This window comes from Abramis brama (assembly GCF_963993115.1).
Source record: "Abramis brama genome assembly, chromosome: 18".
NCBI classification, from domain to species: Eukaryota; Metazoa; Chordata; class Actinopteri; order Cypriniformes; family Leuciscidae; genus Abramis; species Abramis brama.
Window position 1 is genome coordinate 35,632,513 of NC_139980.1, and position 26,196 is coordinate 35,658,708.

Consider the following 26,196-nt stretch of genomic DNA (forward strand, 5'->3'; position numbering starts at 1 on the left):
AAAAAAAGATGGCTGACACTATTTGTACATTCTGTGAGTGAGAACCCCCCCCTATGGGCGGGTTGAAAACATGCGGAACAGCTCCTCCTACTGGCTGTAGTTTCTAGCCTCTGGCCAAATAATCCTCCGATGACGCAAAATGACGATTTTTACGTCATCGCAGGATTTCCTCCAGACAAAAAATACATTAATCTCTCGTCTCAGGGGGATATGAGGGAGGGAAGCACCGTAATTCGAACATACTACAGGTTTTCTACTGATACAAAGCTTAATGCTAAATGCTGAAGTATCCCTTTAAGAGGTGCGCTAGCAGGTGTGATTTAAACTTTCTTAAAAAAAAAACAGGCCTGTTGCCATGAGAAAACTATGATGTGTTTCAAAGAAAAAAAACAATCCAGAATAGCTAAAACATCTAATATAAAAAAGGCTGAATTCAGAATGGCAGAAATAGTACTAGAAAACTATTCTGAATTCAGCTCAATGTGGTTTTATGTATGTTCAAAAGGGAAAAAATTACTTTTAAGAAACAATTGAATCACCTAGTTGCATAAACTCCCACTCGTGCAAGTCTGGAGAATCATGACTTAATGAAGAGGGAGGGATTATCATTAATTAGCCAAAGTCTGTAGAGTACAAAAGGACCAAAGGGCAGCCCTCAGCAGTGTGACTAGCTGTTGAACAATGGCAGGAAGTTGGTGTGCTGTTCAGTCTCTGGCACTTTGTGTTTGGCTCTGTGCGTTCAGTCATGCTGTTCCGAAGTGGAGTGATCTGCCCCAGAATCCTCAAGCGCTGATGTTCCAGCAAACTGACCAGCGGCTTCAAAAGCCAGTTCAACAGCAAGCTAGTCAATGGTTTTCTCAGCAGGTTCAAAAGCCAGTTCAACAGCAAGCTAGTCAATGGTTTCTTCAGCAGGTTCAAAAGCCAGTTCAACAGCAAGCTAGTCAATGGTTTTCTCAGCAGGTTCAAAAGCCAGTTCAACAGCAAGCTAGTCAACAGTTTCCTCAGCAGAGTCAACAGTTTCCTCAGCAGGGTCAACAGTTTCCTCAGCAGGTTCAAAAGCCTTTTCAACAGCAAGCTAGTCAACAGTTTCCTCAGTCAGTTCAACAGCAAGCTAGTCAACAGTTTCCTCAGTCAGTTCAACAGCAAGCTAGTCAACAGTTTCCTCAGCAGGTTCAAAAGCCATTTCAACAGCAAGCTAGTCAACAGTTTCCTCAGTCAGTTCAACCGCAAGCTAGTCAACAGTTTCCTCAGTCAGTTCAACAGCAAGCTAGTCAACAGTTTCCTCAGCAGTTTCTGCCTAAGCAGCCAGTGGCACAGGCAGAGCCCCTTGACAAATGTACTGTAGCTGATTATGAGCAGATTCAATGTGGACCTCCTGGTATCAGTGGTGCTGAGTGTGCTGCTATCAACTGCTGCTTTAACGGACAGCAGTGTTACTATGGGAAGGCAGGTAAGAGTGTAGAGTCAATGTAGAGGCATTCATGTTAAACTGATCCTCAGCAATAACCTGCTCTTGTAACTCGTTCCAGTGACTGTCCAGTGTATAAGAGATGGTCAGTTTGTGGTAGTGGTGGCTAGAGATGTTACGCTGCCTCGATTGAGCCTGGATTCAGTCCGTCTCCTGGGTGGAAGTGGTGATCCAGCTTGCAGTCCTGTGGGATCCACACCTTTCTTTGCTATATACCAGTTCCCTGTCACTGCATGTGGCACAAGCATGATGGTGAGTAGCTGCTTGTGGTTTTGTTCTGCATGGCTTAGAATGGATTGGATGCTAACAATGTTGCTATTTGCAGGAGGACAGTGGATATGTGGTGTATGAAAACAGAATGACCTCCTCATATGAAGTGGGTATCGGACCACTTGGTTCCATTACAAGGGACAGCCATTTTGAGTAAGTGATGTATGCTTTATCATAAATGTGAATCATTGACAAATGCTACAAGCTCACTGTTTGTCATCCAGGCTTCTCTTCCAGTGTAGGTACTCTGGTACCTCTGTGGAAGCTCTGGTTGTGGAGGTCAACACCGTTCCTCCACCTCCACCAGTAGCTGCTCCTGGACCCCTCAGGGTGGAGCTTAGACTGGCAAATGGTCAATGTGTCACCAAAGGCTGTGCAGAAGGTAAGTGTTGGTCCCAAGTATGCCTAAAGCCTTTCTAAAACTCCAGTTTCTAGTTAAACGCTGCATTCTTCCTCAGGGGATGAGGCGTACACGTCCTACTACAGTGATGCTGATTATCCAGTTACAAAAGTCCTGCGGGAGCCTGTGTTTGTTGAGGTGCACATTTTGGAGAGGACCGACCCCAACATTGTCCTGATGCTGGGACGTTGCTGGGCGACATCAACCCCCAGTCCACTCAGTCTACCCCAATGGGATCTTCTGGTTGATGGGTGAGCAAGGCCAGTCTTTATCCATCTAGTGTGCTGTAAGGCATTTCTGACTGCCTCTTTGCCTTTCAGATGCCCTTACCAGGATGATCGTTACCTGACCACATTGGTTCCAGTGGCTGGATCATCTGGTCTTCAGTTCCCGACCCACTACAAGCGCTTTATTGTGAAGATGTTCACATTTGTAGATCCAGCATCACTGGCTCCTCTGCAGGAAACCGTATGCTCTGCAGCCTTACCGCAACCCTTAATATTAGTGCTTTTTACAGTGAATTCTATGGCTTAACCCTTTCCCCCTCTGTTAGATCTTCATCCACTGTAGTACAGCGGTGTGCCATCCCTCCTCTGGCTCCTGTGAGCAAAGCTGCACTAGGAAAAGTGAGTGCTTGCTGTAAGTTGACTTCAGGAACTGAGAATTTATTTAAATGCCCCTCATGCTTCTACCACTTTTTACAGGAAGAGACGCGTACGTTAAGACCATCTCTAGTGGGCAAACTGTGGTGTCTAGTGGACAAGTTAACCTGGTCAAGTGAATTTAAGTGTTTTAATAAACTTCATGAAACTCAACATGTTTCTCTTTGGTATTTGTTTCTGTCTGGAGTTGGCGGTTTCATGACTGTTCTCAGTTTGAGTTCTAGGGCTGCACTAAACCGTAGTTGCGTTTTTACTATAGGATTGTTTATTCTGGCTAAGGTGCTTGACTTGAACTAAACAAGTTATTAATGAACGAAAGTCTTACAGGTTTGGAATGACATAAGGGTGAATAGTTTACCTGTATGCTACCATACTTTATGAATGTCAGAGTTTTATGTGAATAAACTTTCAATTAAGTGACAAATCTTTCAGATTTCATTTGAAGTGCAGTTTTACTGAGCTTTATCAAGATTGACATAACTGTCATTATGGCAAGCAAACACTTAGGACTAAATTCTAACTCATCAGAAAAAAGATTAAGAAACTCCTATTACTTATTGTCCTGATACTTGCCTCACAGCTGAGGATGCAGGAAGACTTTCAGATGTGTGGTGAGTAAGACCAGCACTGGCAGTTCATCTTCATGATCTAAACATCAAAGACACATTTGCTGAGTTTCAACAAAGTTCTGATAAAATGAGTGGCCTGCATATGACTTGGGGCAGAATCAGGTAATTGCAATCATTTAAACACCGAACGAGTGATCAACTGTTTTATCTGTGCACTGTTCGGTGGTGTTCAGTCACGTTGTTCAACAACTGCATACAGTATTTAGGATATAGAATATTAAAGCCGTATTATGTATCAATAAATTGCATTAAAAAGAATAAGTGTATACAAGTCAAATTGCTAAAAAGCATTTGATGCAAAGCTAATTCACTAAATTATCGTTAAGTGGCTGGAACATTTATATTTTCGACTTGTGAACTAAATATAAACATAAATTATCAGAACTCACCTTTAAATTTGGTCTTCAAGTTTGATATTTAAAGTAAGCCCTGGACCGTGCTGCAATCATGTAGCCTGCTTCCCGCGGCTGAAGTGATTTCGACCAATCAGCGTCTTGTTGCTATGCCAAATACTCAACACAGAAACCAATCATGAATGAAACCGTAATTTGACCTATCACTGTACCCTTGATGTGAGAACAAACAATTATGTACCTTAATTTCAAAGGTACCAAACATTATTGTCAGAGGTCTTTCCTGTACCATTAAAGATACTATTATTGAAAAGGTACAAAACTGTTCTTTGAGGAATATTATTTGTAGCATCGTGGACTACAATGTACATTTCCTGAAGAAAATGTGAGTGGTGCTTGCAGTGGCAAAACTCGCCACTCGGTTGCAAGGGTGTTTTGCACGATTGCATATGAGCCAACAAACATTTCTGTACAATATTGTGGGTCTGAAATATGGCTTCTACATGTTGCAATATGGTTGCTAGGTGGCTCTAAACGATTGCTAGGGTATTCTGGGGGGTTGGTATGGTGTTGCTAGGTGGTTGCTAGGGTATCCTGGGTGGTTGCTAGGTGGTTGCTAAGGTGTTCTGGGCGGTTGCTAGGCGATTGCTAGGGTGTTCTGTATGGTGTTACTAGGCGGTTGCTAGGGTGTTCTGGGTGGTTGCTATGGTGTTGCTAGGCGGTTGCTAAGGTTCTGGGTGGTTTCTAAGCAGTTGCTAAGGTATTCTGGGTGATTGCTAGGGTGTTCTGGGTGGTTGCTAGGTGGTTGCTAATGTATTTTAGGTGGTTTCTAGGCAGTTGCTAAGGTGTTCTGGGTGGTTGCTAGGGTATTTTGGGTGGTTACTAGAGCGTTTCTAGACGGTTGCTAGGGTGTTCAGGGTGGTTGCTAAGGTATTTTTGGTGGTTGCTATGGTGTTACTAGGTGGTTGGTAGTTGTCACAGATGGTTACTATGGAGTTTTTATAGAGTTCTTAAAATCTTTAGTAAGGAGCGCCTTTAGTACGGTACTCGGCCTGCGGCCGTGCCTATGGCCGAATCACAGCCGTGCTGATATACAGCAATATCGCACGGCTATGGTTAATTTTATGGTTACTACGGTTTACTACAAAAACCATGGTTAAACCAAGGTTATTGGAGTAAAACCATGGTTCATTAGTAGTTACTATGGTTTTACTGCAAAAAACATAGTTAAACCATAGTTACTACAAAAAAAACATGGTTAGTTTTCTTAAGGGCTACCCAAGGGATTTACAGTGCATATGCACGCCAAAAAAAACAAAAACAAAAAAAAACAAAACATTTTGGGCGTATAAATGGCACGAGAAATAAAATTCGTGGTATAGATACGCACTTGAGATCGTGTTGTATGAGTGAAATGGTCAATCACTGCAGTGTTCACTCGCCAGCCTCTGATGACCCAGTTATGCGGCGTTAGGCTACTCACGCAGAGAGTGCATGATCACTCCGAACAAAGACCGGGAACGGTGAAACTTCTGCCAAAAAGGAAAACGCCGTTTGGCCATATTCTTAGGCACCTGTAGATTATTTTAAGGAGGTACTGAGATTATTTGTGCGGTATGTAATTAAACGATTGTTCAGTGTATGATCCATTAAGATGCAGTGTGGCTCGGGTGCGGTTGGCGTGTGGCTCCGGCTCATTCTCCGCGCGCTCGACATGAAGAGATGCATCGGTGTGTCGCAGCTCTCCGCGTTCCTGCTCTACATCCCTCTTCTCCAGGTAACTGCGATGTCCTTACAAAAGTTACTATTCAAGTCAACTGGCTTAAATTAATGTGACACTGGACCACAAAACCAGTCATAAAATTGTGATGTATACATCATCTGAAAGCTTTCCATTGATGTGTGGTTTGTTAGGATAGGACAATATTAGTCCGAGATACAAGTTACAACTATTGAAGATCTGGAATCTGAGGGTGCTAAAATAAATCTAAACATTGAGAAAATCGCCTTTAAAGTTGTCCATTTATGTAAATTTACAAAATATCTTCATGGAACATGATCTTTACTTAATATCCTAATGATTCAGGGTCACATATGATCCTTTAAACAGTTTAAGATGCTTCAAAAGTGTTCAATGCTTAATTTCTGCAAATAAATGTAACTGCTTTGGTTATATTTGTCAGTGATGGCTATTATCAAGTTATCATAATTTAACTGCTATTCAGGAGGTGATACATTTATAATAAACTATATATTAAGGAATAATTCTGCTTCATGAGTTTATGTAAGTGAACCAACCAAATAGCAATAACAGAAGGAGATCTCAGTGTTAAACTGGATGCTTCAAATCTGAATGTTTCACCAGTGATCATCATCAGTATTGCTGGACTGCATAATATTTCTAATCGGTCAGCGTTGCATTTCCAAAAGGGATCAGTTGACTAAACTAAAACAAACTGAGGAAACCTATTGCCTTAAAATTATTAAGTAAATAAACTTCATGCTTAATCGAAAAAAATAAGTAGGTTAATGTGGAATTGTCAAGTTAATTATTAAAAAACTAGACTTCTTATTGTCAATTAAGCATTACGTTTATTTACTTAATTTTAAGGCAACGGGTTTACGAAAAAAAATGTAAGTGAGTGAACTGAACTCTTTTTACATGATCTTAAAGCACTAGATTCTCTGGCAGTGCTGTCCAAAAATAATTAAAAAAATAAAGATTATTTATTGGCATTGATGGTTCTATGAAGAACCCTTAACGTCCATGGAACCATCCCGTCGCTCGTTACGGTGACAAAAGGTTCTTTAGATTATTAAAATGTTCTTTACACTAAGACAAGCACGAACCGATCACTGAGAGGTTCTTTAGAACCAAAAGTGGTTCTCATCGCTGTGGATAAAAAATAAATAAAAAACCTTTTAGAACGAGTCTTTATATTAGAGGCCTGTCATTTATAAGAAGAGTATCTGATGGATCTAGACTCTTCAAACCAGCTTGGATCCAGATGTTCGCTCCGGTCCGCTAATTTGCATCTGTAGTTTCTGTGTTTGGGGTTTGTAGTCCATCATCTGCAGATGGATATCGTTAGGTCATCATTTACGTTGCATCCAAAAATATGCTGTTCTTCCTCAGTGTTTCTGTCTTGTTTTCCAGCACAAATATCTAAACATTCTTAAATCAAGATACATTTACTAGAGAAGCACAATGAAGATATTTAATGTTTCCATTTGGATGAAGATATGAAATACAACTTTCATTAATGTTTGGTAAAGGTTATGTTAATGTTAAGATAAAAAGTTCTTCAAAAAACATTTTCGAAACATCCTTATGATGTTATCTCTACTTGATGAATGTTAACTGAGTTGATGACGAGAAACGTTGAAGAATATTCATTAGTTAGCCGGCTGCTGCCCAGCCAGCGCAGCCATGGGTTTGACCTGGGCTATCTAACTGGGGCCCAGCCAGTTTTGCCCCCAGTTTCCATGTAGGCCCCACATGGGTTTGCCCAGATGAAATGAACACTGCTTAGTGTGCACACTACAGGCTGTTTAATGTAACACTTAATCAGTGTTGGAGGTAATGAGATAATTAAGTGATTGAATAATGATTGTGCATTATTGATGAACACCTGCTGTTAACAAGCATAATCACTGAAGGAAAGAGAAACACAAGAACTACTTCCAGCCACAGCCTTGGATGAAATCAACTGAAGATAAAATACATCAAATCTCTCAAGATCTGATTAAACCACTCCACAAACAGCATTACCAGCTTCACTTATTAGTAACCAGACTGACTTTATTTCTGTCAGACGTCTTCAGAAATTCTTATTGAGAATTAACAGAGGTTAAGATGTAGATTATTTATTTGAAAGTAATAGTTTGGTTTGATGTTACCATTATGGCGATCCGTGTGTGCTTTAGTCGGGCTCTAAATATACGCATGCGCACGCTGTCAGCGCTTTCAGATCCACGTTCTTGAAGTTTACACGGAGATGATCACGTGTTTCAACATTTTCCAAAACTTGCACTTGTTTCAGAGTGTGTGTTCTCGAGCTCCAAACACTGATGTGTGAATGAACGTCCAGAACACATTAAAGTTTCTGTTTTCTGTGAGAGCGGTGTGTGTTAGCGGCCCCTAAGTTAATAACTAATGATCTTTACAACGGAAGTGAATCAATCAAAACTAACTTTATCTGGACAATAACTTTATTCTAGAGCTGCTGTAAAGCCTAAACAATCTCTGTCACTGTAATCTTCTGTTCTCACTGTAATCACGGTCTATATTGTTAAAGCGTTGTATAAATGAAGGAGACTCGACGTGCTGCATGGAAAAGAGCTGCGTGAAGATTATCGATGATTGTTGAATGGTGTGGGACAGCGTGAGTGAGCGATGAAAGCTTCATTACTGCACGTCTCCTGGCTAAAGTTAGTCTGCGCCCCTCTCGTCCCTCTCTCACCGAGATCTGAGACCCGCGTTCCCTAATTACCGTCTAGCTCGCCCGGACGCACATCCAGGCCCTGACGTCAGGTGCGGTCCAGCGCACAAACACAACGGGACGGTCTCATTCTGCGGCTCCTGCGGGACGTGCCTCTCCCGGAGCACACAAACATAAAAATAAACCCTCTGTGCGGCGACAGACCCAGTTTTACGCTCCGAGTCAGAAACTGCTGATGAGAGAAGAATAAAGCATAGAGGTCACACGAACTCGTGGCATTTATGAATACAAACACTAGCTTTTCTTTTTCATTTAATGCCACGCTTTATTTCTTGTTGTGTATGATGACTGTGCGTTTTGTTTTATTTTGTATTTTTTCATTTTTTTATTATAAAACCTTTTGAGCAGAATTTTTTGTATGAAATGTGCTAGTTTATAACAAGGCTTCATTTGTAAGTCACATTTAATACTGTGAAGCTGCTTTGATACAATCTGTATTGTGAAAAGCGCTATATAAATAAACTTGACTTGACTTGACTTGACATAGTTAACATGAACTAACAGTGAAAAATACTTTTACAATATTTTTAAATATTAGTTAATGATCATTTTTAGGGTCGGGTATCGTTTGAATTTTAACGATTCCGATTTCGATTCTGCTTATCGATTCTGATTCTTATCGATTCCTAATTTCCATTCCAATAAAGTAAAAAAAAACGTATATATCATTCACATTTAGTCTTATTGCAAAACCTTTAATTGTATCTGAATATCATGATCAGAAATCATCAGGCTATAGAACACTTACACAAGTTTGCCTGTGGTTTAAAAACACCATAGAAGAACAACTAGCCGAACTAATATAAACTTCAAGCTTTATTAAATACGATAAACACTCAGTAATTAAAAAAGAACAATTAAAAAATTAGCAATCGCAAAAAATAAATCAACTGAACAAATATAAGATTGAAATAAACAGTGTTTTAAGATTTTCAGGTACAGAAACTGTAATCAAATGTAAAATTACACTGCACTTTATAAATAAAATACATTATAAATATAGTTACAACAGTTAAGCGTGCAGGGCAACCACCCAGTAGAGCATTACAGTAATCTAGCCTTGAGGTCATGAACGCATGGACTAACTGTTCCACATTTGTCACTGAGAGCATATGCCGTAATTTAGATATATTTTTAAGATGGAAGAATGCGGTTTTACAGATACTAGACACGTGACTTTCAAATGAAGGATTGGTATCAAAGAGCACACACACACACACACACCCAGGTTCCTAACCGACGACGAGGACTTGACAGAGCAGCCATCAAGTGTTAGACAGTATTCTAGGTTATTACGTGAGGAAGATTTTATGTCCAATAATTAGAAACATGAACGGTCCTAGCACTGAGCCTTGTGTTCAAGTTCAAAGTGCTTTATTGTCATTCCAACTATACAGCAATAGTATTCAGCAGAACGAAATTGCGTTTCCCCAGCTGAAATGTGCAAAGTAATTCAAGCATGAAAAAGAAAAAGAAAAATAGGAGTAGTACAAACAGAACAAACAACAGGTATTATAACATACACTATAAATAGACCAAATAATAAATCAACATGTAAGACCAACAAAAACTAAATGAGGCATCTCTTCATTTACTGCTTTACTGATAACGGTCAGATAAGTGTGATTTAAACCATGCTAATGCAATTCCACTAATGCCAACATAATGTTTGAGTCTATTTAAAAGAACGTTGTGGTCGATAGTGTCAAATGCAGCACTAAGATCGAGTAACACTAATAGAGAGACACAACCACGATCGGATGATAAGAGCAAATCATGTGTGACTCTAACGAGAGCAGTCTCGGTACTATGGTACGGTCTAAATCCTGACTGGAAATCCTCAGATATCATTTCTTTCTAGAAAGGAACACAGTTGTGAAGATACTGCCTTTTCTAGTATCTTTGACAGAAAAGGCAGATTCGAGATCGGCCTGTAATTGACTAATTCTGTAGGATCAAGTTCAAGGATCAAGCGGTTTAATCATAGCCAGCTTAAAGGTTTTTGGTACGTATCCTAATGACAAAGATGAATTAATGATATTAAGAAGAGGATCTATGACCTCTGGGAGCATCTCTTTCAGTAGCTTAGTCGGTATAGGGTCTAACATACATGTTGTAGATTTAGATGATTTAACGAGTTCAGTAAATTTTACCTCTACTCTTTGTTTCTTGTTAGTTTAGCCACTGTTTCAAATAAATACCTAGGGTTTTGTTTATTTTCTTCTAATAGGGTTGAAAAATAAGCAGATCTAGCAGCTTTTAAAGCCTCTCTGTATTCAATCGAGCTCTCTTTCCATGAGATGCGAAATACCTCTAGTTTTGTTTTCTTCCAGTTGCGCTCCATCTCTCTGGCTGCTCTCTTAAGGGCCTGAGTGTGTTTGTTGTACCACGGCGTTGGACTATTTTCTTTAATCTTCTTTAAGCGCAACGGAGCAACTGTGTGTAAAGTGCTGGAAAAGAGAGAGTTAAAAGTTTCTGTCGCAATATCAAGTTCTTCTAAGCTATCTGGGATGCTGAGATGATGAAACTGATCAGGAAGATTATTAATAAAGCAATCTTTAGTGGCAGAAGTGATAGGTCTAACATATTTGTAACACGGAGTCGGCTTTGCAGCCTTGGCTAAATGAAGTTTACACGAGACTAGATAATGATCTGAGATGTCATCGCTCTGCTGCAGAATTTCAACGGCATCAACATTTATCCCATGTGATAATATTAGATCTAGAGTATGATTACGACAATGAGTAGGTCCTGACACGTTAGGGTTAGTAGGTCCTGAATCTATCTATCGTAATAATGTATGATTTGCAAAAATGAAAACTGCTGCTTCTGTGTAGATGAGAGAATCAAAGTGTATGCGCGTTGTGCACACGCTACATTGATTATGGCCAAGCATGCGCCCTTAAAATAGCATATGAATAACATGCGCAACGCGCCACTGACTTTAAACTATTTTTTCCTGGTTAGTGGCGCAATTGTTTTCTAAACCTGCAAAATAGCATGAAGGAACGTTTGCGCCGGAACACGCCTCCTTTTTTGCGCTGAACCGCCCAGGGAGCGCAAGTTCATTCCCTAGTTTAGCGACGTGCTTCTGTGGAGGGAAAAACGCGCTTTGCGCGGGTGCAAAATAGGAATGATACATGCGTCGGTGTACAAAGTCAATTGCGCTGGGTGCAAGATAGGGCCCACAGTCTCTATATGATGATATCTAGGTGAATCTAGGATTTATCTGACCTTGGTGACGTGAGACGCCTAGCAGACGGTCGGTTAGCCAGTCTGTCTGCTTCCTGACCTGAGCCCCAGATTGTCATGTTTGAGCTCTAAGACTGTGTGCCAATTCTGGAATACACTGAAATTCTGATACACATGAAAACAGTGAGTCGTCTCACGCTTCAATGGTTTAAAGTCATATTGAAATGTTCGCAAAGGAATCAATAAGAGGAATCAAAATGTCTATTTTATAACAATTATCCGATTCTTGACCTCAAGTATTCAATTCCAGAATTGGAATCGATTTTCACATTTATTAATGCATTATTAAAATGTACAAAAATGCAGATGGTTAATATTATTTAATGGAACTGAGCTGACTTGAACTAACAATGAAAAGTTGTATTTTTATTAACTAACATTAACATACATTAATAATTTGTTGATAACAATTTAATTTGTTACAATGTTAATACTTGAATACTCATTTCTTATTGTTAATGTTAGTTAATGCATTAATCAACGTTAAGTGTCACCACTTTATTTGTATTATTAATGACGTTTTTCTTTAAACAGGTTTCTACTATTCTGGCCAATTCCCACTCCAAAGGTAAAATAATTTTACATTGTTATTTTACTATTATTCATATACCATAGTTTTTATACATTTGTATTAAATTTTAGGTGCTTTTATCATTTTTATAATTTAAATTTTTTTTTGCTATTAAGCTTTAGTGTCAGTTGTTGTAGTGTTCAGTTGTAGTGTTCAGTTGCAGTGAGCAGTTGTAGTGTTCAGTTGTAGTGTTCAGTTGTAGTGAGCAGTTGTAGTGTTCAGTTGTTGTAGTGTTCAGTTGTAGTGAGCAGTTGTTGTAGTGTTCAGTTGTTGTAGTGTTCAGTTGTAGTGTTCAGTTGTAGTGTTCAGTTGTAGTGTTCAGTTGTAGTGAGCAGTTGTAGTGAGCAGTTGTAGTGTTCAGTTGTTGTAGTGTTCAGTTGTAATGTTCAGTTGTAGTGTTCAGTTGTAGTGAGCAGTTGTAGTGTTCAGTTGTTGTAGTGTTCAGTTGTAGTGTTCAGTTGTAGTGAGCAGTTGTAGTGTTCAGTTGTAGTGTTCAGTTGTTGTAGTGTTCAGTTGTAGTGTTCAGTTGTTGTAGTGTTCAGTTGTTGTAGTGTTCAGTTGTAGTGAGCAGTTGTTGTAGTGTTCAGTTGTAGTGAGCAGTTCTTGTAATGTTCAGTTGTAGTGTTCAGTTGTAGTGAGCAGTTGTAGTGAGCAGTTGTAGTGAGCAGTTGTAGTGTTCAGTTGTAGTGTTCAGTTGTAGTGAGCAGTTGTAGTGAGCAGTTGTAGTGTTCAGTTGTAGTGTTCAGTTGTAGTGTTCAGTTGTAGTGAGCAGTTGTAGTGTTCAGTTGTAGTGAGCAGTTGTAGTGTTCAGTTGTTGTAGTGTTCAGTTGTAGTGAGCAGTTGTTGTAGTGTTCAGTTGTTGTAGTGTTCAGTTGTAGTGTTCAGTTGTAGTGTTCAGTTGTAGTGAGCAGTTGTAGTGTTCAGTTGTAGTGTTCAGTTGTAGTGAGCAGTTGTAGTGAGCAGTTGTAGTGTTCAGTTGTAGTGTTCAGTTGTAGTGTTCAGTTGTAGTGAGCAGTTGTAGTGTTCAGTTGTAGTGTTCAGTTGTAGTGAGCAGTTGTAGTGTTCAGTTCTTGTAGTGTTCAGTTGTAGTGAGCAGTTGTTGTAGTGTTCAGTTGTTGTAGTGTTCAGTTGTAGTGTTCAGTTGTAGTGTTCAGTTGTAGTGAGCAGTTGTAGTGAGCAGTTGTAGTGTTCAGTTGTTGTAGTGTTCAGTTGTAATGTTCAGTTGTAGTGTTCAGTTGTAGTGAGCAGTTGTAGTGTTCAGTTGTTGTAGTGTTCAGTTGTAGTGTTCAGTTGTTGTAGTGTTCAGTTGTAGTGTTCAGTTGTTGTAGTGTTCAGTTGTAGTGAGCAGTTGTTGTTGTAGTGTTCAGTTGTAGTGAGCAGTTCTTGTAATGTTCAGTTGTAGTGTTCAGTTGTAGTGAGCAGTTGTAGTGAGCAGTTGTAGTGAGCAGTTGTAGTGTTCAGTTGTAGTGAGCAGTTGTAGTGAGCAGTTGTAGTGAGCAGTTGTAGTGTTCAGTTGTAGTGTTCAGTTGTAGTGTTCAGTTGTAGTGAGCAGTTGTAGTGTTCAGTTGTAGTGAGCAGTTGTAGTGTTCAGTTGTTGTAGTGTTCAGTTGTAGTGAGCAGTTGTTGTAGTGTTCAGTTGTTGTAGTGTTCAGTTGTAGTGTTCAGTTGTAGTGTTCAGTTGTAGTGTTCAGTTGTAGTGAGCAGTTGTAGTGTTCAGTTGTAGTGTTCAGTTGTAGTGAGCAGTTGTAGTGAGCAGTTGTAGTGTTCAGTTGTAGTGTTCAGTTGTAGTGTTGAGTTGTAGTTAGCAGTTGTAGTGTTCAGTTGTAGTGTTCAGTTGTAGTGAGCAGTTGTAGTGTTCAGTTGTTGTAGTGTTCAGTTGTAGTGAGCAGTTGTTGTAGTGTTCAGTTGTTGTAGTGTTCAGTTGTAGTGTTCAGTTGTAGTGTTCAGTTGTAGTGAGCAGTTGTAGTGAGCAGTTGTAGTGTTCAGTTGTTGCAGTGTTCAGTTGTAATGTTCAGTTGTAGTGTTCAGTTGTAGTGAGCAGTTGTAGTGTTCAGTTGTTGTAGTGTTCAGTTGTTGTAGTGTTCAGTTGTAGTGAGCAGTTGTAGTGTTCAGTTGTAGTGTTCAGTTGTTGTAGTGTTCAGTTGTAGTGTTCAGTTGTTGTAGTGTTCAGTTGTACTGAGCAGTTGTTGTAGTGTTCAGTTGTAGTGAGCAGTTCTTGTAATGTTCAGTTGTAGTGTTCAGTTGTAGTGAGCAGTTGTAGTGAGCAGTTTTAGTGAGCAGTTGTAGTGTTCAGTTGTAGTGAGCAGTTGTAGTGAGCAGTTGTAGTGAGCAGTTGTTGTAGTGAGCAGTTGTAGTGAGCAGTTGTTGTAGTGTTCAGTTGTAGTGAGCAGTTGTTGTAGTGTTCAGTTGTAGTGAGCAGTTGTTGTAGTGAGCAGTTGTAGTGTTCAATTGTTGTAGTGTTCAGTTGTAGTGAGCAGCTGTTGTAGTGTTCAGTTGTAGTGAGCAGTTCTTGTAATGTTCAGTTGTAGTGTTCAGTTGTAGTGAGCAGTTGTAGTGTTCAGTTGTAGTGAGCAGTTGTAGTGAGCAGTTGTTGTAGTGTTCAGTTGTAGTGAGCAGTTGTTGTAGTGTTCAGTTGTAGTGAGCAGTTGTAGTGTTCAGTTGTAGTGAGCAGTTGTTGTAGTGTTCAGTTGTAGTGTTCAGTTGTAGTGAGCAGTTGTTGTAGTGTTCAGTTGTTGTAGTGTTCAGTTGTTGTAGTGTTCAGTTGTAGTGTTCAGTTGTTGTAGTGTTCAGTTGTAGTGAGCAGTTGTTGTAGTGTTCAGTTGCAGTGAGCAGTTCTTGTAATGTTCAGTTGTAGTGTTCAGTTGTAGTGAGCAATTGTAGTGAGCAGTTGTAGTGAGCAGTTGTTGTAGTGTTCAGTTGTAGTGAGCAGTTGTAGTGAGCAGTTGTTGTAGTGTTCAGTTGTAGTGTTCAGTTGTAGTGAGCAGTTGTTGTAGTGTTCAGTTGTAGTGCTCAGTTGTTGTAGTGTTCAGTTGTAGTGAGCAGTTGTTGTAGTGTTCAGTTGTAGTGAGCAGTTGTTGTAGTGTTCAGTTGTAGTGAGCAGTTCTTGTAATGTTCAGTTGTAGTGTTCAGTTGTAGTGAGCAGTTGTAGTGAGCAGTTGTAGTGAGCAGTTGTAGTGAGCAGTTGTAGTGTTCAGTTGTAGTGAGCAGTTGTAGTGAGCAGTTGTAGTGAGCAGTTGTTGTAGTGAGCAGTTGTAGTGAGCAGTTGTTGTAGTGTTCAGTTGTAGTGAGCAGTTGTTGTAGTGTTCAGTTGTAGTGAGCAGTTGTAGTGTTCAGTTGTTGTAGTGTTCAGTTGTAGTGAGCAGCTGTTGTAGTGTTCAGTTGTAGTGAGCAGTTCTTGTAATGTTCAGTTGTAGTGTTCAGTTGTAGTGAGCAGTTGTAGTGTTCAGTTGTAGTGTTCAGTTGTAGTGAGCAGTTGTTGTAGTGTTCAGTTGTAGTGAGCAGTTGTAGTGAGCAGTTGTTGTAGTGTTCAGTTGTAGTGAGCAGTTGTTGTACTGTTCAGTTGTAGTGAGCAGTTGTAGTGTTCAGTTGTAGTGAGCAGTTGTTGTAGTGTTCAGTTGTAGTGTTCAGTTGTAGTGAGCAGTTGTTGTAGTGTTCAGTTGTTGTAGTGTTCAGTTGTAGTGTTCAGTTGTTGTAGTGTTCAGTTGTAGTGAGCAGTTCTTGTAATGTTCAGTTGTAGTGAGCAATTGTAGTGAGCAGTTGTAGTGAGCAGTTGTAGTGTTCAGTTGTAGTGAGCAGTTGTAGTGAGCAGTTGTAGTGAGCAGTTGTTGTAGTGTTCAGTTGTAGTGTTCAGTTGTAGTGAGCAGTTGTTGTAGTGTTCAGTTGTAGTGTTCAGTTGTTGTAGTGTTCAGTTGTAGTGAGCAGTTGTTGTAGTGTTCAGTTGTAGTGAGCAGTTCTTGTAATGTTCAGTTGTAGTGTTCAGTTGTAGTGAGCAGTTGTAGTGTTCATTTGTAGTGTTCAGTTGTAGTGAGCAGTTGTTGTAGTGTTCAGTTGTAGTGAGCAGTTGTAGTGAGCAGTTGTAGTGAGCAGTTGTTGTAGTGTTCAGTTGTAGTGAGCAGTTGTTCTAGTGTTCAGTTGTAGTGAGCAGTTGTTGTAGTGTTCAGTTGTAGTGAGCAGTTGTAGTGTTCATTTGTAGTGTTCAGTTGTAGTGAGCAGTTGTTGTAGTGTTCAGTTGTAGTGAGCAGTTGTAGTGAGCAGTTGTAGTGAGCAGTTGTTGTAGTGTTCAGTTGTAGTGAGCAGTTGTTCTAGTGTTCAGTTGTAGTGAGCAGTTGCAGTGAGCAGTTGTTGTAGTGTTCAGTTGTAGTGTTCAGTTGTAGTGAGCAGTTGTAGTGAGCAGTTGTTGTAGTGTTCAGTTGTAGTGAGCAGCTGTTGTAGTGTTCAGTTGTAGTGAGCAGTTCTTGTAATGTTCAGTTGTAGTGTTCAGTTGTTGTAGTGTTCAGTTGTAGTGAGCAGTTGTTGTAGTGTTCAGTTGTAGTGAGCAGTTCTTGTAATGTTCAGTTGTAGTGTTCAGTTGTAGTGAGCAGTTGTAGTGTTCAGTTGTAGTGAGCAGTTGTTGTGGTGTTCAGTTGTAGTGAGCAGTTGTAGTGAGCAGTTGTTGTAGTGTTCAGTTGTAGTGAGCAGTTGTTGTAGTGTTCAGTTGTAGTGAGCAGTTGTTGTAGTGAGCAGTTGTAGTGTTCAGTTGTAGTGAGCAGTTGTTGTAGTGTTCAGTTGTAGTGTTCAGTTGTAGTGAGCAGTTGTTGTAGTGAGCAGTTGTAGTGAGCAGTTGTTGTAGTGTTCAGTTGTAGTGTTCAGTTGTTGTAGTGTTCAGTTGTAGTGAGCAGTTGTTGTAGTGTTCAGTTGTAGTGAGCAGTTCTTGTAATGTTCAGTTGTAGTGTTCAGTTGTAGTGAGCAGTTGTTGTAGTGTTCAGTTGTAGTGTTCAGTTGTAGTGAGCAGTTGTTGTAGTGTTCAGTTGTTGTAGTGAGCAGTTGTAGTGAGCAGTTGTAGTGTTCAGTTGTAGTGAGCAGTTGTAGTGAGCAGTTGTTGTAGTGTTCAGTTGTAGTGAGCAGTTGTTGTAGTGAGCAGTTGTAGTGTTCAGTTGTAGTGAGCAGTTGTTGTAGTGTTCAGTTGTAGTGTTCAGTTGTAGTGAGCAGTTACAGTGAGCAGTTGTAGTGTTCAGTTGCAGTGAGCAGTTGTTGTAGTGAGCAGTTGTAGTGAGCAGTTGTAGTAGTGTTCAGTTGTAGTGAGCAGTTGTTGTAGTGTTCAGTTGTAGTGAGCAGTTGTTGTAGTGTTCGGTTGTAGTGAGCAGTTGTAGTGAGCAGTTGCAGTGAGCAGTTGTAGTGAGCAGTTGCAGTGAACAGTTGTAGTGAACAGTTGTAGTGAACAGTTGTAGTGAGCAGTTGCAGTGAGCATTTGTAGTGTTCAGTTGTAGTGAGCAGTTGTAGTGAGCAGTTGCAGTGAGCAGTTGTAGTGAGCAGTTGTTGTAGTGAGCAGTTGTAGTGAGCAGTTGTAGTGTTCAGTTGCAGTGAGCAGTTGTTGTAGTGAGCAGCAGTAGTAGTAAACAGTTGTAGTGAGCAGTTGCAGTGAGCAGTTGTAGTGAGCAGTTGTAGTGAGCAGTTGTTGTAGTGTTCAGTTGTAGTGTTCAGTTGTAGTGAGCAGTTGCAGTGAGCAGTTGTTGTAGTGTTCAGTTGTAGTGAGCAGTTGTTGTAGTGTTCAGTTGTAGTGAGCAGTTGCAGTGAGCAGTTGTTGTAGTGTTCAGTTGTAGTGTTCAGTTGTAGTGAGCAGTTGTAGTGAGCAGTTGTTGTAGTGAGCAGTTGTAGTGAGCAGTTGTTCTAGTGAGCAGTTGTAGTGAGAAGTTGTTGTAGTGAGCAATTGTTGTAGTGTTCAGTTGTTGTAGTGTTCAGTTGTAGTGAGCAGTTGTTGTAGTGTTCAGTTGTAGTGAGCAGTTGTTGTAGTGTTCAGTTGTAGTGTTCAGTTGTAGTGAGCAGTTGCAGTGAGCTGTTGCAGTGAGCTGTTGTAGTGAGCAGTTGTAGTGAGCAGTTGTAGTGAGCATTTGTAGTGAACAGTTGCAGTGAGCAGTTGTAGTGTTCAGTTGCAGTGAGCAGTTGCAGTGAGCAGTTGCAGTGATCAGTTGTAGTGTTCAGTTGTAGTGAGCAGTTGTTGTAGTGTTCAGTTGCAGTGAGCAGTTGTAGTGTTCAGTTGTAGTGTTCAGTTGTAGTGAGCAGTTGTTGTAGTGTTCAGTTGCAGTGAGCAGTTGCAGTGAGCAGTTGCAGTGAGCAGTTGCAGTGAGCTGTTGCAGTGAGCAGTTGTAGTGTTCAGTTGTAGTGAGCAGTTGCAGTGAGCAGTTGCAGTGAGCAGTTGTAGTGAGCAATTGTTGTAGTGTTCAGTTGCAGTGAGCAGTTGCAGTGAGCAGTTGCAGTGAGCTGTTGCAGTGAGCAGTTGTAGTGTTCAGTTGTAGTGTTCAGTTGTAGTGAGCAGTTGTTGTAGTGTTCAGTTGCAGTGAGCAGTTGCAGTGAGCTGTTGCAGTGAGCAGTTGTAGTGTTCAGTTGTAGTGAGCAGTTGCAGTGAGCAGTTGTAGTGTTCAGTTGTAGTGAGCAGTTGTTGTAGTGTTCAGTTGCAGTGAGCAGTTGCAGTGAGCAGTTGTAGTGTTCAGTTGTAGTGAGCAGTTGCAGTGAGCAGTTGTAGTGTTCAGTTGTAGTGAGCAGTTGTTGTAGTGTTCAGTTGCAGTGAGCAGTTGCAGTGAGCAGTTGCAGTGAGCTGTTGCAGTGAGCAGTTGTAGTGTTCAGTTGTAGTGTTCAGTTGTTGTGAGCAGTTGTTGTAGTGTTCAGTTGCAGTGAGCAGTTGCAGTGAGCAGTTGCAGTGAGCTGTTGCAGTGAGCAGTTGTAGTGTTCAGTTGTAGTGTTCAGTTGTAGTGAGCAGTTGTTGTAGTGTTCAGTTGCAGTGAGCAGTTGCAGTGAGCAGTTGCAGTGAGCTGTTGCAATGAGCAGTTGTAGTGTTCAGTTGTAGTGTTCAGTTGTAGTGAGCAGTTGTTGTAGTGTTCAGTTGCAGTGAGCAGTTGCAGTGAGCAGTTGTAGTGTTCAGTTGTAGTGAGCAGTTGCAGTGAGCAGTTGTAGTGTTCAGTTGTAGTGAGCAGTTGTTGTAGTGTTCAGTTGTAGTGTTCAGTTTTAGTGAGCAGTTGTTGTAGTGAGCAGTTGCAGTGAGCAGTTGCAGTGAGCAGTTGCAGTGAGTGGTGATGTTTGTGTTGCAGTGATGCTGTTCCCGGAGGCCTGGAGCCGCAGTCTGTGTCACTCCACGGAGAGGATGGTGGAGGTGGATCAGGAGTATCCTGGAGGCGTGGAGCACATGTACAGTCCCGGCTGCGTCCCATTGCTGCGCTGCTCCGGCTGCTGCAACGACGAGAAGCTGGCCTGCTTCCCCATCCGCACGCGCAACCTCACCATCCAGGCAAGACCTCCCAGCAAGCAATAGCCATCATTTCTCCATCTAGATTAACTGAGTACGTTAACTATAGTCCGTCTATGAGTAGGTTAACTATAGACCCGATATAGTCCGGCTATGAGTAGGTTAACTATAGATCCGATATAGTCCGGCTATGAGTAGGTTAACTATAGACCCGATATAGTCCGGCTATGAGTAGGTTAACTATAGACCCGATATAGTCCAGCTATGAGTAGGTTAACTATAGACCCGATGTAGTCCAGCTATGAGTAGGTTAACTATAGACCCGATGTAGTCCAGCTATGAGTAGGTTAACTATAGACCCGATGTAGTCCAGCTATGAGTAGGTTAACTATAGACCCGATGTAGTCCGGCTATGAGTAGGTTAACTATAGACCTGATATAGTCTGGCTATGAGTAGGTTAACTATAGACCCGATATAGTCCAGCTATGAGTAGGTTAACTATAGACCCGATATAGTCCGGCTATGAGTAGGTTAACTACAGACCTGATGTAGTCCAGCTATGAGTAGGTTAACTATAGACCCGATGTAGTCCAGCTATGAGTAGGTTAACTATAGACCCGATGTAGTCCAGCTATGAGTAGGTTAACTATAGACCCGATATAGTCCGGCTATGAGTAGGTTAACTATAGACCTGATATAGTCTGGCTATGAGTAGGTTAACTATAGACCCGATATAGTCCAGCTATGAGTAGGTTAACTATAGACCCGATATAGACCCGCTATGAGTAGGTTAACTATAGATCCGATATAGTCCGGCTATGAGTAGGTTAACTATAGACCCGATATAGTCCGGCTATGAGTAGGTTAACTATAGACCCGATATAGTCCGGCTATGAGTAGGTTAACTATAGACCCGATATAGTCCGGCTATGAGTAGGTTAACTATAGACCCGATATAGACCCGCTATGAATAGGTTAACTATAGACCCGATATATAGTCCAGCTATGAGTTGGTTAACTATAGACTTGATATAGTCCGACTATGAGTAGGTTAACTATAGACCCGATATAGTCCGGCTATGAGTAGGTTAACTATAGACTTGATATAGTCCGGCTATGAGTAGGTTAACTATAGACTTGATATAGTCCGACTAGGTTAACTATAGACTTGATATAGTCCGGCTATGAGTAGGTTAACTATAGACCCGATATAGTCCAGCTATGAGTTGGTTAACTATAGACCCGATATAGTTTGGCTATGAGTAGGTTAACTATAGACCCGATATAGTCCGGCTATGAGTAGGTTAACTATATAGACCCGATATAGTCCGGCTATGAGTAGGTTAACTATAGACCCGATATAGTCCGGCTATGAGTAGGTTAACTACAGACCTGATATAGTCCAGCTATGAGTAGGTTAACTATAGACCCGATATAGTCCAGCTATGAGTAGGTTAACTATAGACCCGATGTAGTCCAGCTATGAGTAGGTTAACTATAGACCCGATGTAGTCCAGCTATGAGTAGGTTAACTATAGACCCGATATAGTCCGGCTATGAGTAGGTTAACTATAGACCTGATATAGTCTGGCTATGAGTAGGTTAACTATAGCGATATAGACCCGCTATGAGTAGGTTAACTATAGATCCGATATAGTCCGGCTATGAGTAGGTTAACTATAGACCCGATATAGTCCGGCTATGAGTAGGTTAACTATAGACCCGATATAGTCCAGCTATGAGTAGGTTAACTATAGACCCGATATAGTCTGGCTATGAGTAGGTTAACTATAGCGATATAGACCCGCTATGAGTAGGTTAACTATAGATCCGATATAGTCCGGCTATGAGTAGGTTAACTATAGACCCGATATAGTCCGGCTATGAGTAGGTTAACTATAGACCCGATATAGTCCGGCTATGAGTAGGTTAACTATAGACCTGATATAGTCTGGCTATGAGTAGGTTAACTATAGCGATATAGACCCGCTATGAGTAGGTTAACTATAGATCCGATATAGTCCGGCTATGAGTAGGTTAACTATAGACCCGATATAGTCCGGCTATGAGTAGGTTAACTATAGACCCGATATAGTCCGGCTATGAGTAGGTTAACTATAGACCCGATATAGTCCGGCTATGAGTAGGTTAACTATAGACCCGATATAGACCCGCTATGAATAGGTTAACTATAGACCCGATATATAGTCCAGCTATGAGTTGGTTAACTATAGACTTGATATAGTCCGACTATGAGTAGGTTAACTATAGACCCGATATAGTCCAGCTATGAGTAGGTTAACTATAGACTTGATATAGTCCGGCTATGAGTAGGTTAACTATAGACTTGATATAGTCCGACTAGGTTAACTATAGACTTGATATAGTCCGGCTATGAGTAGGTTAACTATAGACCCGATATAGTCCAGCTATGAGTTGGTTAACTATAGACCCGATATAGTTTGGCTATGAGTAGGTTAACTATAGACCCGATATAGTCCGGCTATGAGTAGGTTAACTATAGACTTGATATAGTCCGACTATGAGTAGGTTAACTATAGACTTGATATAGTCCGGCTATGAGTAGGTTAACTCCGATATAGTCCAGCTATGAGTAGGTTAACTATAGACTTGATATAGTCCAGCTATGAGTAGGTTAACTATAGACTTGATATAGTCCGGCTATGAGTAGGTTAACTATAGACTTGATATAGTCCGACTAGGTTAACTATAGACTTGATATAGTCCGGCTATGAGTAGGTTAACTATAGACCCGATATAGTCCAGCTATGAGTTGGTTAACTATAGACCCGATATAGTTTGGCTATGAGTAGGTTAACTATAGACCCGATATAGTCCGGCTATGAGTAGGTTAACTATAAACCCGATATAGTCCAGCTATGAGTAGGTTAACTATAGACCCGATATAGTCCAGCTATGAGTAGGTTAACTATAGACCCGATATAGTCCGGCTATGAGTAGGTTAACTATAGACCCGATATAGTCCAGCTATGAGTAGGTTAACTATAGACCCGATATAGTCCAGCTATGAGTAGGTTAACTATAGACCCGATATAGTCCGGCTATGAGTAGGTTAACTATAGACTTGATATAGTCCGACTATGAGTAGGTTAACTATAGACTTGATATAGTCCGGCTATGAGTAGGTTAACTCCGATATAGTCCAGCTATGAGTAGGTTAACTATAGACTTGATATAGTCCAGCTATGAGTAGGTTAACTTTTCCACATAGTGACCAAAACACATAAATCACTAAAATGACATATTTAAACGTTTTTTTCCTCAAAAAATATCTTCATGCCTTAAAATATCTTTAATGTAACTCGACACCCTTGCCTCATTTAGTATGCGTGGTTCTATGAATATGCAAAAGAGCCCCGCCTCCACTCACTCACTCAGCTCAGAGATCCACTGGTTGACGATCACACGTTGATCTGATTGGTTACAAGGTAGTTTGTGACGTCAGAAACACCAGCGATTTCAAAGTGTGTTTTTGAGACTGTCTTTGGTTCACTGCAGTTTTAAGGAGGAAATACTCAGCAATGGAGTCGACTTATGAATTTACACAAAGAAAATATAAAAAAAAATGTCACTGACTAACTGAAGTGTATTTTGTAAACATGAATACATTTTGATTTTGATGGCTGCAACACACTCCGAAAACGTAGAGACAGAGGCAAAATAAAAGTGAAAAACTTATCCAGCTGTTTTTCACTCAAGAGCGGGCGCCACTATTGTTGAAATATAGTGTGTTAGTTTTCCGGTAAGCCGCTTAAGCTAATCGTAGTTGTATTGTGAACCTGTAGTTTTGCGTCGACTGTAGTTTTGACTGGCTAGCTTCTGGCTTCTCATATGGACTGCAGACACACTGGCGTCCTTTGCACAAGTTAGGGTGTGATGTAATAGCTGGTTCAAGTGGAAAAGAACTATTACTTTATGTCTGAAAGTTAAATCTCCTGCGTGTGTGTGTGTGTGTCTGTGTGTGTGTGTGTGTTCTCCATCAGCTGCTGAGGATCACTCCAGCGGAGAGGAGCAGAGATTATGTGCTTCTGTCCTTCCAGGAACACCAGAGCTGTGAGTGCAGGTATGACCCGTTCATCCGCCGCTTCACTCCTCTGCTCTTCATCTATTCCTCTAACTCAGGGGTTTTCAAAGTGGGGGCCGCCAGGGGGGCCACAGCAAGTTGAAAAAAAAAGTTAAAAAACGTAAAAAAATAAATATTTGCTAATATGAGTATTGTTATGAAAAAACATTATAATAATTTGTTGCATAGTGTATCTGATATTTGATTGATCGGCTAGTGACAAGAATTGGCCGATTTTCACGTGATTTTCAGTCTGACATATGCCGATTCAAATTCACTCGGGCGCCGCATGAATAACATCCCGCAACATCAACATCACACATGCACACAGAACGCACATGTAGGAAACCTTGTGAATTACGGCCGTTTCAGATCGCGAGCGGCGCGTGAGCAGCGCAAATTTTTTTCGGCGTGCATGTTCAGTGAGTGCATTCACACCGCGAGCTGGAGCAGCGCGTGAGCGTCAAGCAGGAGCGTCGCATGAGCAGCAGTGAAGCGGAGGGTTTCGACGCCGAGTCTATTTTTGTAGCGCTGCTCACGCTCAGTTAAAGTGAAAGCACACTTTTGATGGACAAAATAAATATGATTTCATTCAAAAAATGCACATAATTTGCATGTATAGTGTGTTTTAACAAGGAGTAGGCTATGTCAGAAAAGAAAATGAAGACAAAAATATTTATAGAGAATGTATCCATTTAAACTTGTTTTTATTAACCAGTTTGGGTATTTGGCTTTATTATATATATATATATATAGAAAATAAATATTTGTGTGTGCTGTAAAGTGGTTAGAAAAAATGAAATCAGAATCGGCTTAAATCTGTATCGGCAGGTCAAACTCAATGAAAAATCGGAATCTGCCTTGAAAATTGTAATCGGTGCATCATTTTTCTATCAAACACCATCACATAATCTGATGTTCACCTAGATGTTTTATTTATTTCTACATGTGCCATGCCGTAGTATTGTCGATGGGTTCAATACGGGGGGCCTTGGCCAGAACCTAGTGGTATTTGGGGGGCCTTGGCATGGAAAAGTTTGGGAACCCCTGCTCTAACTCACTCTTTGTCCTTCAGGCCCAGACGACACCACTTGAGGAATCAACAGTGAGTATTAATTCCTTGATTTATTTTCTTGCATCTAAATGACACAGAAAAACAACTCTGAGAATGTTGTTCCTCAGCAAACGGAGACGGAAGGGAAAGCGCAGGAGGAGACGGAGAGGGAGAAGACTCCGGGATTGAGACGCCGCCGGTGTCAGGTGACTCTCTCACCGTCATCTACGTCTACATTCATCCGGATACACTTGAAAACAGTGTTTTCATTTTAAAACGCTCTCCGTCCACACTAGCGTTTTCCAAAAGTTTCTCATCCATACAGAAACGCCTGTATATTGGTTCAATATGCGTCACATGACTAAACGTACGTCATCGTTTTTAAACTCCTCAGTTTTGACAGTCCACACTACAACACGGAAACAGCGTTTTCAAATGTATCCGCTTTGGAGAGCGTTTAGTAAAAAGCTTAGTTACGCCGTGTGGACTGAAGACTAAACAGAGAGAAAAAGATGTGGACATGGTGAAGTCAGTCTTCTTCTCTGTTGTGTCGTATATCTGAATGAAACGCTTCAGGAACAAGAACAGATGTGGGCGGGGCTTGATTGTGTCTGTGGGGAATTGATTGGATAGTTGTGGTTTGCTATTGGCTGATCTCATGTGAGTGACAGGTTATAGCCCCGCCCACATCATCAGAGAAGAGAAGAGATGCTGCAAGAGGAACTTATTCTCATTCAAGATTATTAACACAATAATGATGAGCACATATTTGGTTTATTTTATTTTTTAAATGATCCATTTACGGTGTGTATCTGCTGCAGGTGTGACGATCGCTATGGAAACCTTCATTTTCCTTCATCATCATCATCATCATCACACAAGCACTTCTGGACATTATGTGGACACTATGTGTGGTTAACGATCAAGAATCGCTTTTGTTTATATTGCAGTGACTATAATGACATCAGTTGATCTGACACATTAAATCTATTTATAGGCATGTTTGGATTGTCATTAAGAAATGTGTGTTAAATAAACATAATCTGCCTAACTGAAGGAGATGATCAGGCTTTATCAGGGAATAGACACTTGAGCAAATGTGAAATACTGTACTTTGGTGTTGCTCACGAGTTCAACGGTCTGGATTCTTTATAAGAAAATTGTAAAAAAATAAATTAAAAAAAGCACTTGAGTTAGTAAATACAGTGTACATGTACATGTCCCCATCAAATGTGTCGTAATATGTTTTATAAAACTATAAACTCACAATATTTAAAGAAATATATCTGATTTGTTTGATCAGAATGCCATGAGTGTATTCCTCATGTTTGTTGTCTCCAGCTGCTGGAAAACAACATGCCTTTGTAAATCAGAATTATGACAGAAATTTTGAATTACGACATACTAATTCATATTAATGAGATGAAAAATTTAAATTGATATGCTAAGTAATATTTATGAGATTAAAAATGAGAAATTATGACATAAAAAGTC

General features: G+C 40.5%; 2 protein-coding genes across 2 annotated transcripts; both read left to right on the forward strand.

Annotated features, from left to right (window-relative positions):
• Positions 1 to 660: 660 nt before the first annotated feature.
• On the forward strand, positions 661 to 2,951 carry LOC311068768 (zona pellucida sperm-binding protein 4-like). The gene is made up of 8 exons (XM_084091396.1): positions 661 to 1,450; positions 1,530 to 1,720; positions 1,794 to 1,891; positions 1,963 to 2,120; positions 2,197 to 2,389; positions 2,459 to 2,606; positions 2,692 to 2,764; positions 2,843 to 2,951. The coding sequence occupies exons 1-8, from the start codon at positions 682 to 684 to the stop codon at positions 2,917 to 2,919; spliced, it is 1,707 nt and encodes a 568-aa protein (XP_083947522.1). The 5' UTR covers positions 661 to 681; the 3' UTR covers positions 2,920 to 2,951.
• Positions 2,952 to 5,206: 2,255 nt separating this feature from the next.
• pgfa (placental growth factor a) lies at positions 5,207 to 26,196 on the forward strand. Its single transcript, XM_084090218.1, has 7 exons — positions 5,207 to 5,559; positions 12,071 to 12,104; positions 19,388 to 19,584; positions 23,569 to 23,648; positions 24,724 to 24,753; positions 24,831 to 24,908; positions 25,524 to 26,196. Exons 1-6 carry the CDS (start codon positions 5,437 to 5,439, stop codon positions 24,889 to 24,891), a joined length of 525 nt encoding a protein of 174 aa, XP_083946344.1. The 5' UTR covers positions 5,207 to 5,436; the 3' UTR covers positions 24,892 to 24,908; positions 25,524 to 26,196.